The sequence below is a fragment of the Ranitomeya imitator genome, chromosome 2 (genome assembly GCF_032444005.1).
Source record: "Ranitomeya imitator isolate aRanImi1 chromosome 2, aRanImi1.pri, whole genome shotgun sequence".
NCBI classification, from domain to species: domain Eukaryota; kingdom Metazoa; phylum Chordata; class Amphibia; order Anura; family Dendrobatidae; genus Ranitomeya; species Ranitomeya imitator.
This window is the reverse complement of record NC_091283.1, coordinates 158,071,856-158,088,468: the sequence shown is the minus strand read 5'-3', so window position 1 is coordinate 158,088,468 and position 16,613 is coordinate 158,071,856. Positions and strand designations below refer to the sequence as shown.

General features: G+C 47.4%; 1 protein-coding gene across 1 annotated transcript in view; it reads right to left on the bottom strand.

The window, feature by feature from the left end:
- Positions 1–546: 546 nt before the first annotated feature.
- The window catches only part of PHPT1 (phosphohistidine phosphatase 1), a 28,677-nt gene continuing 12,610 nt past the window's right edge, over positions 547–16,613 (bottom strand). The window contains exon 3 of the mRNA XM_069747619.1: positions 547–1,035. Within this exon, the coding sequence (XP_069603720.1) occupies positions 943–1,035 (93 nt within the window). The 3' untranslated portion in view covers positions 547–942. The remainder of the gene's footprint in view (positions 1,036–16,613) is intronic.

Below are 16,613 nucleotides of genomic sequence, written 5' to 3'. Positions count from 1 at the left end.
TGTCTGTGTGACAGCTCTCCAGCGACCAAACAGCGACGCTGCAGCGATCGAAATCGTTGTCGGTATCGCTGCAGCGTCGCTTAGTGTGACGGTACCTTAAGTGCTACAACCTGACATCTGCATTTACATACACAGATAATTATATAGTAATGATGACACATAATTTTGCTTCCCCGTAGCATCTAACATTTAGTTATTTCCCTTTAGGTTGGCAAAGCTTTACCCCCAGATAGACAGCGGGAGGTTTCCTACCAGGTTGCCTAAAGCCACCATAGGAATAATGCTGGAGAGCTGGAATTACTCACCAACATAATACAGACTGATGACAACACAGCGGCGGCATGGTGTGTAACACCTAGAGCGAAACGAGGCACCGCTCCTATATTGATGGGTAAAGAGCTGCCGTAATGGAGCACAGGTCAACCCCTGATGTATTCACACCTTCTCCAGTCACATCCAAAGCTGCTGATAATATTAGAAATAGGAGAGTTTCCAAAGTTACACATTTAATCCCTGTGGCACATAGTAATGAAAAGGAGCCAGCTATTACACCACCAGAACAGGCATTTATTTACATAAGATCCAGCAATGGGAAAAATTAGACATGAAGGTACCAGGAACAAGGGACTTGGTGCAATATACACAAGGCAACAGTCATTACTGGTGTGAGGGGTTGTGACAACCCTCTGTTGGCAGCGAAGCAATAAAAGAAAAGTACAAGCCGGGTCTGATGTATTTTGTGATAAATGACACCACCCAGTACACTGGCACCTGCGATCTCACACCAGACCTGGGCTCGGTCCTGGGGACAATGAATCTAGCCTTCTGGTTACATACTACAACGCTGCTGCCTCCTAGTGAGCAAAGGTTGTAAAGACAGCTCCTCAGTACACGTGTGACAACTGGTAAGGGCACTGGACAAGTCGCTGTGAGCTCCTGGATTCAGTATCCTTCATCTGACCAGGTCACTTCATAGTCTGGATATTTCAACTTTATCAATTCCATGGTCGATGCATGTCTGGCCCGGCCAAAACCCTGCAGAGGCAACAGAAAGAAAAGCGAGCACTGAGCTGTGGATGATAAAAGGTGAAAGTGCAATAGTCCAGAGTTACATCTTGTATTATTCTCCAGAGCTGTACTCACTATTCTGCTGGTGCAGTCACTGTATACATACATTACTGATCCTGAGTTACATCCTGTATTATACTCCAGAGCTGCACTCACTATTCTGCTGGTGCAGTCACTGTATACATACATTACTGATCCTGAGTTACATCCTGTATTATACTCCAGAGCTGCACTCACTATTCTGCTGGTGCAGTCACTGTGTACATACATTACATTACTGATCCTGAGTTACATCCTGCATTATACCCCAGAGCTGCACTCACTATTCTGCTGCTGCAGTCACTGTGTACATACATTACATTACTGATCCTGAGTTACATCCTGTATTATACTCCAGAGCTGCACTCACTATTCTGCTGGTGCAGTCACTGTGTACATACATTACTGATCCGGAGTTACATCCTGTATTATACCCCTAGAGCTGCACTCACTATTCTGCTGGTGCAGTCTGTGTACTGTATATCCCTTCTCCTTCAAACACGCCAGCATACACCCACTACACATTATATATATATATATATATATATATATATATATATATATATATATATATATATATATATATATATATATATATATATATAAAAACAAACAAAAAAAAAACACAAGCATCCCTTGACCAGAACTGTGCTGTTAACTACAGACCTGTCTCATCTTCCTTTCATCACTAAACTCCTGGTCCGCTCCCATCTAATCCGCTTTCTCTCAGATCACTCTTCTTCCCCTTGGACTATGTGCACACGTTGAAGATTTTGCTGCGGATTTGACGCTGCGGATCTGCAGCTGTTTTCCATGCGTTGTACAGTACCATGTAAACCAAAATCCGCAGTGCACATGCTGCAGAAAAAAACGAGTGGAAACGCAGCAGTGTTTTTTCCGCAGCATGTCAATTGTTTGTGCGGATTGTCAATTGTTTACACCTGCTCCTCAATAGGAATCAATGGTGACCGCTCCTCCACGGTATCTTTGGCTGGCTCCTCTTCCTTTCCTCTCCCCTTACCATCAGGATTCAGTCCTTGGCCCCGTTGTTTTCTCCTTACACACTGCCCCTATTGGACAAACCATCAGTAGATTTGGTTTCCAGTACCATCTCTGTGCTGATGACACCCAATATACACCTCCTCTACTGACATCACCCCACCTTAATACGGGATACCAGGGATTGTCTGTCCGCTGTCTCTAGCATCATGTCCTCCCTTTATCTAAAACTGAACTCCTTGTGTTCCTCCCTTTGCTCACCTTCCCAAACCCAATATTACCATTTCCATGTGTGGTTCTACCATAACTCAGCAGCACCCCGCTGTCTTGGGGCTATATTTGACTCAGATCTTTCCTTCACTCATTACAGCTTATCACTCGCTCATGTCACTTGCACCTTAAAAATATTTCTAGAATCCGACCTTTTCTTATCTTTGACTTTGCAATAACTCTTATCGTTGCTCTTATTCATTCTTGTCTGGACTATTGTAACTCTCTACTAATCGTTCTCCTTCTTACCAAACTCTTCCCTCTCCAATCCGTCCTGCATGCAGAACCCAGGATCATATTCCTCTCTACCCCTACACCAAAGCCCGAGTGTGACAGCTGCACAGAGATACAGGATGTCAGGCTCAGGTCAAGAGGCAACGGCCAGTCCGAGGATTGCGATGTGATCCCTGTCTCAGTTATACGGCAGTCTGACTGCGCCCTAGGTGTGGGAGATACATGGATCAGTAACGAGGAGGAGGGAACAATATGACAACCGATAAGTGCACATCATGGACTTTAAAGGAAACCTGTCAACAGAAAATGGGTATTATACCTACCGATAATTCGGTTTCCAGGAGTCCATCCTGACAGCACACTAGAGGACGTCCTCCTCCTCCTTGCAGGGACAGGAAAAACAACACGAGAGGTTAAAAGGTCCCACTCCACTCCCTTTCCTTTAGTGTTTTGACAAGTACCACACCATGGATAGATATACTCTGAAATCTTTATTAACCAAACATATTACAGCATATGAAATAGTATACATAGGGGGGGAAGTAACGGTGCTGTCAGGATGGACTCCTGGAAACCGAATTATCGGTAGGTATAATATCCATTTTCCAGGACGTCCCCCTGACAGCACACTGGAGAATACCAAAGAAAACCTCCTTTAGGGTGGGACAACTGCTTGGAGAACTTTTCTCCCAAATGACGTTTGCTGGGCTGCTAATACATCAAGTTTATAATGCTTACAGAATGTGTTTACCCTGGCCCAAGTTGCGGCCTTGCAAATCTGATCTAGGGATGCCCCTGCTCGCTCAGCCCATGATGCTGAAACAGCCCTAGTAGAATGCGCTTTCATTCCTGTTGGGCAATCTATCCCCTCTGATGAGTAGGCTTTTGAAATTATAGTCATGATCCATCTAGCTATTGAAACCTTGGAAGCTTTATTTACCTTTATTCTTACCCCCAAACAGAATAAAAAGATTAGCATCCTTCCTCCAGGAGCTAGTGGCCTCTAGATAGTTTAATACTGCCTGTCTGACATCAAGGGAGTGTAATGCCTGTTCTTTTTCATTAGAAGGGTTCTCACAAAAGGAAGGTAAAATTATCTCCTGGTTTCGATTTTTAACTGAGGCTATTTTAGGGATAAATGTTGGATCTAATTTTAGTATTATATGGTCCTCTCGGACCTGAAGGTATGGATCCTTAATTGATAGAGCCTGAATTTCCCCTACGCGTTTAGCTGTTGTAATCGCTACTAAAAAGGCAGTCTTCCAGGTACGTATTGAAATAGGCATGTCCTGCTCAAGAGTATAAGGATTTTTACATAGAGCCCTGAGGACCAGATTTAAGTCCCATGTAGGAGCTAGCTGTCTTAAGGTAGGCCGTAATCTCTGGATAACCTTCACAAATCTAATTATCCAGGGGTGGGAGGCCAATGGATAATCCAAGAAAGTACTGAGGGCCGAGATCAGAACTTTAAGAGTACTTGGCCTTAGCCCCAAGTTAAAGCCAGATTGTAGAAAATTCAAAACTCTAGGAACATCCAAGGCTCCCGGTATCACGGCCGACCTGCCACTCTCCATACAAAATTTCTTCCAGATTTTGTGGTAGATGGCTGCAGTCACAGGCTTCCTACTAGCCTGGATGGTTGTAATCACTTCATCCGAAAGACCTCTGGCTTTCAAGATGTCCCTCTCAGGATCCATGCTGATAGATGTAATCTCTCCGGGTCTTGGTGTAATGCAGGCCCTTGATGAATGATATCCTTCCATAACGGGAGTTTGATAGGGTTTTCCGTTGTCATGGCTCCCAACAATGGGAACCAGCTTCTCTTTGGCCAAAATGGTACAATTGTCAGTACTGTTGCCTGGTCCTCTTGAATTTTCCTGAGCACTACTGGAATAAGTGCTATTGGGGGAAAGGCATAAGACAGAGGTTCGTTCCATGGTTGACTTAAGGCGTCGACTGCTTCTGGCATGTCTGAAGGGTTGAGGGAATAAAATCTGGGCACCTTCGAATTTTTTCTTGTGGGGAGTTCCCCAACGGTGGCATAGTATTTGAAAAATTTTCTGATTCAATTCCCATTCTGTTGGATAAACCTTTCTTCTGCTTAGGTAGTCGGCTAGAATATTTTGAGATCCTTCTAGATGCACTGCTGTTATTGACAGGACCGTGTTTTCTGACCAAGCAAATATTCTTTGCGCTAGATCTTGAAGAGCCCAGTGTCTGGAACCTCATTGGTGTCTCAAAAAGGATACTGCTGTCACGTTGTCTGATAGGATTTTTACGTGTCTGTTCTTTAGACAGTAATGGTTTCTTCTGAGAGCTTCCCAGACTGCGTAAAGTTCTCTGTAGTTTGATGACATATGACTGATCTCTTCAGGCCACTTGCCCTGAAAGAATCTTCCTCCCAAGTGTGCTCCCCATCTCCACTGACTTGCGTCCGTTGTGATTACCACACAAAGGGTTGAGATCCAAGGAACCCCCATTCCTAGGTTGCAGTCTTGAGTCCACCATCGTAGCGACCTTCTTACATTTGTTGATAGCTGTAGCTTTCTGTCTAGTGATGAACGACAACGATCCCTTACCGCGAGGACTTGTTTTTGTAATGGCCTTGAGTGAGCCTGAGCCCATCTCACACAAGGGATGCAAGCTGTCATCTTCCCCAAAATTTTCATGGCTGATCTTATAGTAACTGGACTCTTTAGGAACTCTAAAATCATCTTTATCGAGATCCGTTTGTCTTTCGGCAAAAAGGATTGTCTGGCTGTAGAATCCAAGAGTACTCCCAGGAATATTTTTTTGGGATTCGGCCCTTAGATGCGACTTTTTTCGGTTTACCACCCATCCTAGATGTTCCAATACTGCTATGACCCGATCTCTGTGTTGCAGCAGAATGTCCTCTTTTCGTGCTACTACGAGAAAATCGTCCAAGTATGGAATTATTGTTATTCCTTGGTTTCTTAGGTAAGCCACCACCTCTGCTACCAATTTCTTGAATATTCTTGGAGCCGATGCTAGACCAAATGGGAGGCATTGAAATTGGAAGTGGCAGGTTTGGTCCGGGAATCTCACCGAGAACCTCAGCAGCTCCTGAGATGAGGAATGGATTGGAACCTGATAATACGCACTCTTCAGATCGAGAGTGCACATTACCAAGTCCTTGCTTATAAGGTGAATGGTTGACCTTATCGATTCCATTCTGAATGTTTTGTACTTGACGTACACATTCAGAGGTTTTAAATTTATTATTGTACGGGTTTCCCCTGACGATTTCGGGATCGAAAATAGAGCGGAATAGTGACCTGCGCCTATTTCTGGAGAGGGAACCCGAACTATGACCTGGGAGCTGAAGTTTTTGCAGGTCTGCGAACATTGGGGAGTTTGTAGCTACCACTGTTGAGCGATACACCTTTGTGGTACGCGAGATATCAGCTCTATTTTGTAACCCTCTGATATTGAGGACATAACTGTTGTCTGAGATCCGACTCCAGTTGTTTAGAAAGAGGCTTAAGGTACCTTCACACTGAGCAACTTTACGAGGACAACGATCCGTGACGTTGCAGCGTCCTGGATAGCGATCTCGTTGTGTTTGACACGCAGCAGCGATCAGGATCCCGCTGTGACATCGCTGGTCGGAGCTAGAAGTCCAGAACTTTATTTGGTTGTCAGGTCGGCGTGATTCGTCATGTTTGACAGCAAAAGCAACGATGCTAGCAATGTTTTACATGGAGCGAACAACCAGCGAGAACGATAAGTACGTCACTGGATCGCTCCTGCATCGTTCTGGTGTTGCAGTGTTTGACGTCTCTACAGCGACCTAAACAGCGACGCTGCAGTGATTGGCTCGTTGTCTATATCGCTGCAGCGTCGCTGAGTGTGACGGTACCTTAAAGGTACCTTCACACATAACGATATTGTTAACGATATCGTTGCTATTTGTGACGTAGCAACGATATCGTTAATGAAATCGTTATGTGTGACAGCGACCAACGATCAGGCCCCTGCTGGGAGATCGTTGGTCGCTGAATAAAGTCCAGAACTTTATTTCGTCGCTGGACTCCTGCTGACATCGCTGGATCGGCGTGTGTGACACCGATCCAGCGATGTCTTCACTGGTAACCAGGGTAAACATCGGGTAACTAAGCGCAGGGCCGCGCTTAGTAACCCGATGTTTACCCTGGTTACCATGCTAAAAGTAAAAAAAAAAAAAAAACAGTACATACTTACCTACCGCTGTCTGTCCTCCAGCGCTGTGCTCTGCACTCCTCCTGTACTGTCTGTGAGCCGGAAAACAGAGCGGTGACGTCACCGCTCTGCTTTCCGGCTCACAGACAGTACAGGAGGAGAGCAGAGAAGCAGAGCGCAGCGCTGGAGGACAGACAGCGGTAGGTAAGTATCTAGTGTTTGTTTTTTTTTACTTTTAGCATGGTAACCAGTGTAAACATCGGGTTACTAAGCGCGGCTCTGCGCTTAGTTACCCGATGTTTACCCTGGTTACCGGCATCGTTGGTCGCTGGAGAGCGGTCTGTGTGACAGCTCTCCAGCGACCAAACAGCGACGCTGCAGCGATCCGGATCGTTGTCGGTATCGCTGCAGCGACGCTTAATGTGAAGGGGCCTTTAGTCTCCCGCCTATACCTATGGCGTCATAGTCTTCTTGGTCTATAGCTTGAACCAAAAAGGGAACTTCTTCCCCTTCTGTTCTGAGTGTAGGAACCTTAGAAGGTCCCCCTGCTGGATCCCCATTGTTCTCTATACTCAGGTTGTCTGTGTGGGGTGTGGAGGGGGAGGAAGTGGTCTTTTCAGAAAGGGCTGGAATTTCCTAGGTTTATCCTCAGGGAACCCTTTTTTACTATCTGATGCAGATTCTAAAATGTCATCTAGAGCCTGACCGAATATCCTGGAGCCTGTGAATGGAATGGCACACTGATTATTTTTAGATGCGTTTTCCCCTGACCAAGATCTAAGGGTACCGTCACACTATACGATTTACCTACGATCACGACCAGCGATTTGACCTGGCCGTGATCGTAGGTAAATCGTAGTGTGGTCGCTGGGAGCTGTCACACAGACAGCTCTCCAGCGACCAAGATGCCGGGGTCCCTGGGTAACCAGGGTAAACATCGGGTAACTAAGCGCAGGACCGCGCTTAGTTACCCGATGTTTACCCTGGTTACAAGCGTTAAACTAAAAAAAAAACAAACAGCACATACTTACATCTGGTGTCCGTCAGGTCCCTTGCAGTCTGCTTCCCGCACTCAGTGACTGCCGGCCGTAAAGTGAAAGCACAGCCGCTGTGCTCTGCTTTCACTTTACGGCCGGCAGTCACAGTGCTGGAAGCAGACTGCAAGGGACCTGACGGACACCAGAATGTAAGTATGTGCTGTTTGTTTTTTTTTAGTTTAACGCTTGTAACCAGGGTAAACATCGGGTAACTAAGCGCGGTCCTGCGCTTAGTTACCCGATGTTTACCCTGGTTACAAGCGAACGCATCGCTGGATCGCATCGCTAGATCGCTAGATCGGTGTCACACACACCGATCTAGCGATGACAGCGGGAGATCCAGCGATGAAAGAAAGTTCTAAACGATCTGCTACGACGTACGATTCTCAGCAGGATCCCTGATCGCTGCTGCGTGTCAGACACAGCGATATCGTAACGATATCGCTGGAACGTCACGAATCGTACCGTCGTAGCGATCGAAATGTTATAGTGTGACGGTACCCTAAGCCAAATAGCCCTGCGGGTTGCATTAGATAAGGAGCTATTTCTAGCTGCAAATCTAACGGACTCAGCTGAAGTGTCCGCCATGAAGTCCGTGGCTGACTTTATGATAGGTAGGGAAGCAATTATATCTGCCCGCGGGCTTTTATTAATTAAATGTTCTTCCAATTGTCCCAACCACGGGAACATGGACCTTGCTACCGATGTGGCTGCAATGATAGTCTTTATTAGAGCCGCTGAGGTTTCCCAGGCTCGACGTAAAAGGATATCCGCCTTGCGGTCCACTGCATCCTTGAGGCTGGATGAATCCTCAAAAGGAATGGATGTCTTCTTTGCAACCTTGGCTATGGGAACATCTACTTTAGGAATTTCTTTCCAAGTCTTGATCTCTTCTGGATCAAATGGTAGACGGTTTTTAAACTCTCGGGACATCACCAATCTACGTTCCGCATCTTTCCATTCCTGTGATATCATCCGACGAATGTGTTCGCTCACTGGGAACACTGTCTGTTCCTGATATGCGAGACCTCCAAACATCTGATCTTGTCTAGATCTTGGACGTGGTTCTTCCTTTATCTGCTTACTGCTTAAACCAGCTCTTCTGTTTCTTCCACTGGAAAGTAATACTTTCTTCCTTGCTCCTGCTCTTCCAGTGGCAACTCTCCTTCTTCCTGGTCTGAACCTCTAAATTCCGATTCTTCTTCCGAGGAACCATCCCGATCCTCTTGGTCTGGATCACTTCTTGGTCTCTTACGAGCTGGAACCGGACTGGACAGATCCCATTGAGACATTGAGGCCAAAGAATTTTGGACCTCCTCCCGGATTAGACTCCTCATCTCAGATACCATCGCCGGTTCAATCTTAGTAATACAAGAGCTGCAGAGAGCTTTCATGTATGCTTCTGGAAGCTTCACATTACATATGGAGCACCTCTTAGACTTCGACAATACCTTGCCAGGCTTTTTGTCTGAGGGAGGGGTGGCCTCCTTATCCTAAACATAAGAATAGGAATTGCTCAGTGTGTGTGCGGGCGTATGTACATACTCTGCGCACTTACCCCTGTCTCCTCACTTCTGGCCTCCATATCTTATGTTGAGAGATACACAGGATAAATGTGTGATCTCTTTAATCAAATAAAGGATATAGCAGCTTCTGCTGCACTTAGTTTCCGGCATTCGTAACAGCTTGGCTAGCACAGACCCCACGATAATACAGTGTCCGGCAGCAGAGATACCTCCAAAGTATTCAAATTTGGCGCCTTCTCCTTCCCTCACACAGAGGAATGCTGGGCGGAATATCTGCGGCAACTCCGGGTCTGCACCTTTAAAAAAACAAAAACGCGCACTTCTGCGTTCCACGAGGTGGAACGCACGCCGAGATGCCGCCCACCCCGGATATGACGTCACCTTACCCTGATATGTCACCGGAAGCGCTTTAGGTATATGAATCCTTACTTACGCGTTCCACCTTGTGGAGCGCACGCTGAGCCTGCTGCTGCCGCCGGATTCTCCTCTCCATGTGGCGCCTCTTGCTCACCTGGCGCCTGAACCGAGAGCCCCCCACCGGGAGGAAGCAGCTCTACCCAGGAGCTCGTCCGCTAGACTGGTCTCTGGGCAGAGGGACTCCCCACCGGGAAGTTTTTGCCTCGGGCTATTGTCACGGGGGAAGGATATTGGCCCAGCTGCACGATCCCCCGAGCCCTCCGGACTGGTAAGCTTTTGCGCTGCTCTCTCGTGTGTCCCTCCATGCAGGGACAGGAAAAACACTAAAGGAAAGGGGGCGGAGTGGCACCTTTTAACCTCTCATGTTGTTTTTCCTGTCCCTGCAAGGAGGAGGAGGACGTCCTCCAGTGTGCTGTCAGGGGGACGTCTTGGAAAAATTGCTATTAACCTGCATATATGGGGTTAATCTGCAGGCTAATAGTGTTATTAACATGCCCGATGCCCGCAGTTAGCCGACCGCTGCTGGGAGAAAATTAATTTCAAGGTGGCAACCCTGGGGGGGGAAAAAAAAGTGTATCACCCTAGAAAAAATGTATGTCACCCTGGCTTGCCGAGGAGGTTGGCACCCTAAAGAATTGCACAATTTGCGCCCCTGCTCGATGATGGTGGCTATCCTTCCTGACCCTGTACTGTTAGCAGCTAGACTCTCAATGGTATAAGAACCAAATATTTCCTTAGCAAAACAGCGGGTTCCTATGTTTATGATAAAACTTAACTTTTATTGAATACTCATAAAAGAGAAAGTGCCAAACACAGTTGTGCCAAAAAGTGCTAGGTGCAAACAAACAAACACAAAGTACGCTGAAAAGATATCACCGCCAGGGAATTATAACCGCTATAATATTGTTCTTCGGTTATTCCAATACCACACTTCTTGATAAATCACTACACAATTAGCAGGGTCCACAGCCCTTAATTTTCATAGGGATAATGTATCTAATGTGTATTCATGTAAGCACAAACAGGTCAAACAACCTTAATATCATAACAGGTATGACCAAATCAAGTGGGAGTAAATCCTCAACTAACACTTCTAAACAATGGTCATGATCCTTTTGTTGACCTTAGTGGTTTATCCTTAGAAACTATATGCGCATTCTTTCTTACAGGTCCATCTCAATGAATAGTGCCTCCCAATGCGTTTCATGCTATTCCGAATCCGCTAAGAAGGTCCACTTTCTGACTCAGGCCACACCGGTTCAGGCAGATGATCGGTAGAAGGCAGATGAGTATAATATGATGGATTGTTTATTTCTAAATGTGCACGTGACAGCAGGTATTAAGATATGTACCCTTTAGGATCTGAGGACAAAAGGAGTACCAAAATTTTACTTCAGTCTGCACGGTTGCCATATGTTTATTTTTTCGCTGTATGAGCATGCTGCTATTGATTAATATTACCGCCGCCACTAAGGTCAACAAAAGGATCATGACCATTGTTTAGAAGTGTTAGTTGAGGATTTACTCCCACTTGATTTGGTCATACCTGTTATGATATTAACCCCTATCTGACCTCGGACGGGATAGTACGTCCGAGGTCAGAAGTCCCGCTTTGATGCAGGGCTCCGCGGTGAGCCCGCATCAAAGCCGGGACATGTCAGCTGTTTTGTGCCCGTAATAGGCGCGGGCAGAATCGCGATCTGCCCGCACCTATTAACTAGTTAAATGCCGCTGTCAATCGCAGACAGCGGCATTTAACTACCGCATCCGGCCGGGCGGCCGGAAATGACGTCATCGCCGACCCCCGTCACATGATCGGGGGTCGGCGATGTGTCTCCATTGTAACCATAGAGGTCTCAAGGACCTTGAGACCTCTATGGTTACTGATCACCAGTGGCTGTGAGCGCCACCCTGTGGTCGGCGCTCACAGCACACCTCCATTTCTGCTACATAGCAGCGATCAGCAGATCGCTGCTATGTAGCAGAGCCGATCACGTTGTGCCTGCTTCTAGCCTCCCATGGAGGCTATTGAAGCATGGCAAAAGTAAAAGTAAAAAAAAATGTGAAAAAAATAAAAAAAATATAAAAGTTTAACCCCTTTATCCCATATGACGTACTATCCCGTCGAGGTGACCTGGGACTTAATTCCCAGTGACGGGATAGTACGTCATAGTGTTTAATGCGACATCGCGACTTAAGTCGCGGTGATCGCATTAAATTTCCGGCGCCATCTTACCTGGAGGAAGATGGCGCCGACATCCCCGGCCATGGCTTCGCCCCCCAGGCCTCTGGATCGCTGTGATTGGCTGTTCAATTCTGAACAGCCAATCACAGCGTTCCTCATTGTTTCAGCCAATCGGAGCGGCTGAAACAATGAGGTCGCAGGCTAGGATCGAGTACCGATGTACTCGATCCTAGAACCGGTGCCTGGCAACGCCAGGCACCGGCAAAAACCCCCCGGATTGGCGCGATCGCCGATCGTATCGATCGCGCCAATCGCAGGGCACAGCGGCGGTATTACCGCCGCTGTGCCCTGCTGTACTGGCCTGGATCGGTGCTGCAATAGCACCGATCGTAGGCCAGAGCCTAGTGCAGGCCCAGCAGGGCCTGCAGGATCTGATTGGCGCGATCGACGATCGCGCCAATCACCGGGCACAGCGGCGGTATTACCGCGCTGTGCCCGGCTGTTCCCTGCCCCGTGCCCGGCTGTTCCCTGCCCCCATACCCCCTGACCCTGTTGTAGCGGCCTGGATCGGTGCTGCAGTGGCACCGATCACAGGCCAGAGCCTAGTGCAGGCCCAGCAGGGCCTGCAGGATCTGATTGGCGCGATCGATGCGATCGACGATCGCGCCAATCACCGGGCACAGCGGCGGTATTACCGCGCTGTGCCCGGCTGTTCCCTGCCCCGTGCCTGGCTGTTCCCTGCCCTCATACCCCCTGACCCTGTTGTAGCGGCCTGGATCGGTGCTGCAGTGGCACCGATCACAGGCCAGTGACTAGTGCAGGCCCAGCAGGGCCTGCAGGAGCTGATTGGCGCGATCGACGATCGCGCCAATCACAGGGCACAGCGGCGGTCACGTTGTGACCGCTGTGTGCCCTGCTGGTGACCTGGCAGTGACCTGCCTAGGATCGGAGGGATCCTAGGCAGTTGCCATGGTCACCAAGCCCTGCAGGGATTGGTGGGATCGATGTTATCATTCGATCCCACCAATGACAGCTCACAGCAGTGGTGTGACCGCTCTGTGACCTGTCTGTCACCTGCAGGTGACCTGTGTGACCGCTCTGCAGGGGTCCTCACTCTAGCTGAGGGACTCCTGCTGAGCGGTCACACAGCCAGATCCTGTCTTGCTGGGCCTTGTGGTGCTACAGAAGCCTGTAACACCACAATCCCCTGCGATAAAAAAAGCGAAAGAAAGAAGAAAGAAAACCAAAGAAAGAAAACCAAAGAAAGAAGAAAGACTACAAAAGGTAAGTGCTAACAGCCCCTACCCGGTCTTCATTTCACCCCCCCATCCCCCTCTTCCCCCCCCTTTTTACCCCCTCCGTCCCTCTTTGCGCCGCCTCCGTGCGCACGTTTAGCAGCCGCCGAGCGTTGATTGGTGACGCAGTTCACCGATCAACACTCGTGCTCGCTTTTTTTTCAGCAGCCCCCTTTGCCCAATTCCGTATACCCATCCCGCAGCCGCCAAACTTTGATAAGTCACGCGGTTCATTTATCAGAGCTCTCGTGCCTGCGGGTTTTTTTTTCACATCCCCGTTCACACACCCAGCAGCCGCCAAACTTTGGTAAGTGACGCGGTTCACTTATCAGAGCTAAGGCCTGCTGTTTTATACTTTTCTTTCACAGGTATTTTTTTTTCCTTTAGCTTTTTCTTTTCAGAGTAGTTTGCACCAAGCACTATCCCCCCACACTTACACATAGTTACCAATAAAGTACACTCAAGCACCATACTTACAAAAAAAATGTCCCGCTCGTCCCAACAGCGCTATTCAGTGGAGGAGGCATATGCTTTCCTTGCCTCCGACACTGATAGCGAGGGAGAGGATCCCACTTTTCTTTATTTTTCGGATTCTTCCTCATCCTCTTCCCACTCCTCATCTTCCTCCTCCGGCCCTGCGGAACCGCCACGCAGACGCCGCAGGACAGAAGATGAGGCTAGGCCCTCCATTGCTGAAGACGAACCAGCACACCCCACTGCGGATCCCATATGGACCAGGCCCCCCGAAAATTACGAGCCACTGATTCCTGATTTTGTGGCAGAATCAGGAATCAAGTTTGACACCACCGGCCTCACAGAACTAGACTTTTTCAAAGTCTTTTTCTCTGAGGCTTTCGTCAACCTCATGGTGGAGCAAACTAATCTGTATGCTCGGCAATTTTTGGACCAAAACTCGGGTTCATCATATTCTAACTGGTCTCCTGTAGACGCAGTTGAAATGATGCAGTTTTGGGGCCTGGTTCTCCATATGGGGATTCTGAAAAAGCCTGAACTTCGGCAATATTGGAGTGTGGATATTTTATATAACACTCCAGTATTCAGAATGGTCATGACCCGCACGCGTTTTGAGGCCATCCATAAGTTCCTGCATTACAACGATAATGCACGGTGTCCCGCACGAGATGACCCCAACTTTGACCGTCTGTTCAAAGTTCGGCCGGTCATCGAACACTTCAACAAAAAGTTTGGTGAAGTGTACGTGCCTCAAAGGGACATATGCGTGGATGAGTCCTTAATTCATTTTAAGGGGCGGCTCGGATTCCGTCAATACCTGCCCAGCAAGAGGGCCAGGTACGGAATCAAACTCTACAAGCTGTGTGAGAGTACCTCAGGGTACACCTACAGCTTTAGGCCGGCTTCACACTTGCGAGTTTTACGGACGTAAGAGCGCAGAAACTACGTCCGTAAAACTCGCAAAAAATACGGCACAATTATTCTCTATGCCCCTGCTCCTATCTGCCGTATTTTACTGATCAGTATTATACGGCTTTCTACGGCCGTACAAAAATCGCAGCATGCTGCGTTTGTCACCGTACTGCGCAAAAAATACGCCAATGAAAGTCTATGGAAGCGTGAAAAATACGGATTTCACACGGACAAGCAGTGTGACTTGCGAGAAATACGCAGCGCTGTTAGAGAGAAAAGCCGGTAATTCAGTGCGGTGTACAGTAAAATCACACTGACAGCTTACAGTCCAATAGGTAGAATAAATGTGTACACATAGAATGTAAGCCTGGGAGCTTTCTAGGAAATTTCCCACGATCTATGAACATCCAGCAGAGGGCGCCTCACCGCAAATGAAGCTAAATATAGCTCATTGATCTATATTTAGACTCATTCCCCGGGGTTTTGCAGCGAGGAGCAGCCTGCATTAGCAAAGCTCCTTGCTGCAAAATGTTTTAACCCCTTCAGAAGGATTTACATCGTTGGACGTTACAGATCTGCGGAGGGTAAGTATATTGTTGGTTTATTATGTTTTTTCTTTCACAGAACGAGGGTCTTCAGTGATTGGATTGGGCGTAGAATAAAATACTCCAACAACCATTGTTTTTATTTCATTAAAATAATTTTAAATAATGTGTTTGTGTTTTATTTAACCCTTTCATTCAATTGGATTAATAATGGATAGGTGTCATAATTGACGCCTCTCCATTATTAATTAGGCTTAATGTCACCTTACAATAGCAAGGTGGCATTAACCCTTCATTACCCCATATCCCACCGCTACACGGGAATGGGAAGAGAGTGGCCAAGTGCCAGAATAGGCGCATCTTCCAGATGTGCCTTTTCTGGGGTGGCTGGGGGCAGATATTTTTAGCCAGGGGGGGGCCAATAACCATGGACCCTCTCCAGGCTATTAATATCTGCCCTCAGTCACTGGCTTTACTACTCTGGCGGAGAAAATTGCGCGGGAGCCCACGCCAATTTTTTCCGCCATTTAACCCTTTATTTTAAGAGCTAGAACGGCCAAATTTTGCAGATACACACTACTGACATTAGTAGTGTGGAATCTGCAAAAAAAAATGGAGAGAAGACATTGTTTACTGTATGTAAACCATGTCTCAAATCATGTCGGGTTTTAAGAAGGAGAAAGAAAAAGCCGGTAATTGAATTACCGGCTTTCAAGCTGTATAGCGCTGGAATAAATATTAATATATATACATATATGTGTCTAATGACATATATATATATATATATATATATTTTTCTTTTTTTTTCTTTTTGGGACACATGGATCATTTCTATAGCGGTATGTTGGTTTTGCAAGCCTGCGAGAAAACCACGCAGTACGGATGCCATACGGATTACATACGGAGGATGCCATGCGCAAAAAACGCTGACACACCCTGCCTACGGAGGAGCTACGGACCACTATTTTCGGGACATTTCAGCGTATTACGGCCGTAATATACGGACCGTATTTTCATACGCTGAGTGTGAAGCCGGCCTTAGAGTGTACGAAGGGAAGGACAGCAGGATTGAACCGCCTGAGTGTCCTTCTATCCTGGGAGTGAGTGGGAAAAGTGTGTGGGATTTGGTGCACCCACTGCTGGATAAAGGTTATCACCTCTATACCGATAACTTTTATTCCAGCATCCCACTCTACAAATCTCTCTTTGCGCGAGGTACCGCAGCCTGCGGTACTGTCCGCAAAAATCAGAGAGGCCTCCCAAAGACGTTACTTGGGCAGATTCTCAGAAAAGGTGAGAGCAAAGCCCAATGTAGCGACCACCTGCTGGTTGTCAAGTACAAGGACAAAAGGGATGTCCTTCTGTTGACCACCATACATGGTGATGGCAGCGCCCTCAGCACTGTTCGGGGTACCTCTGCACAGGTCTTCAAA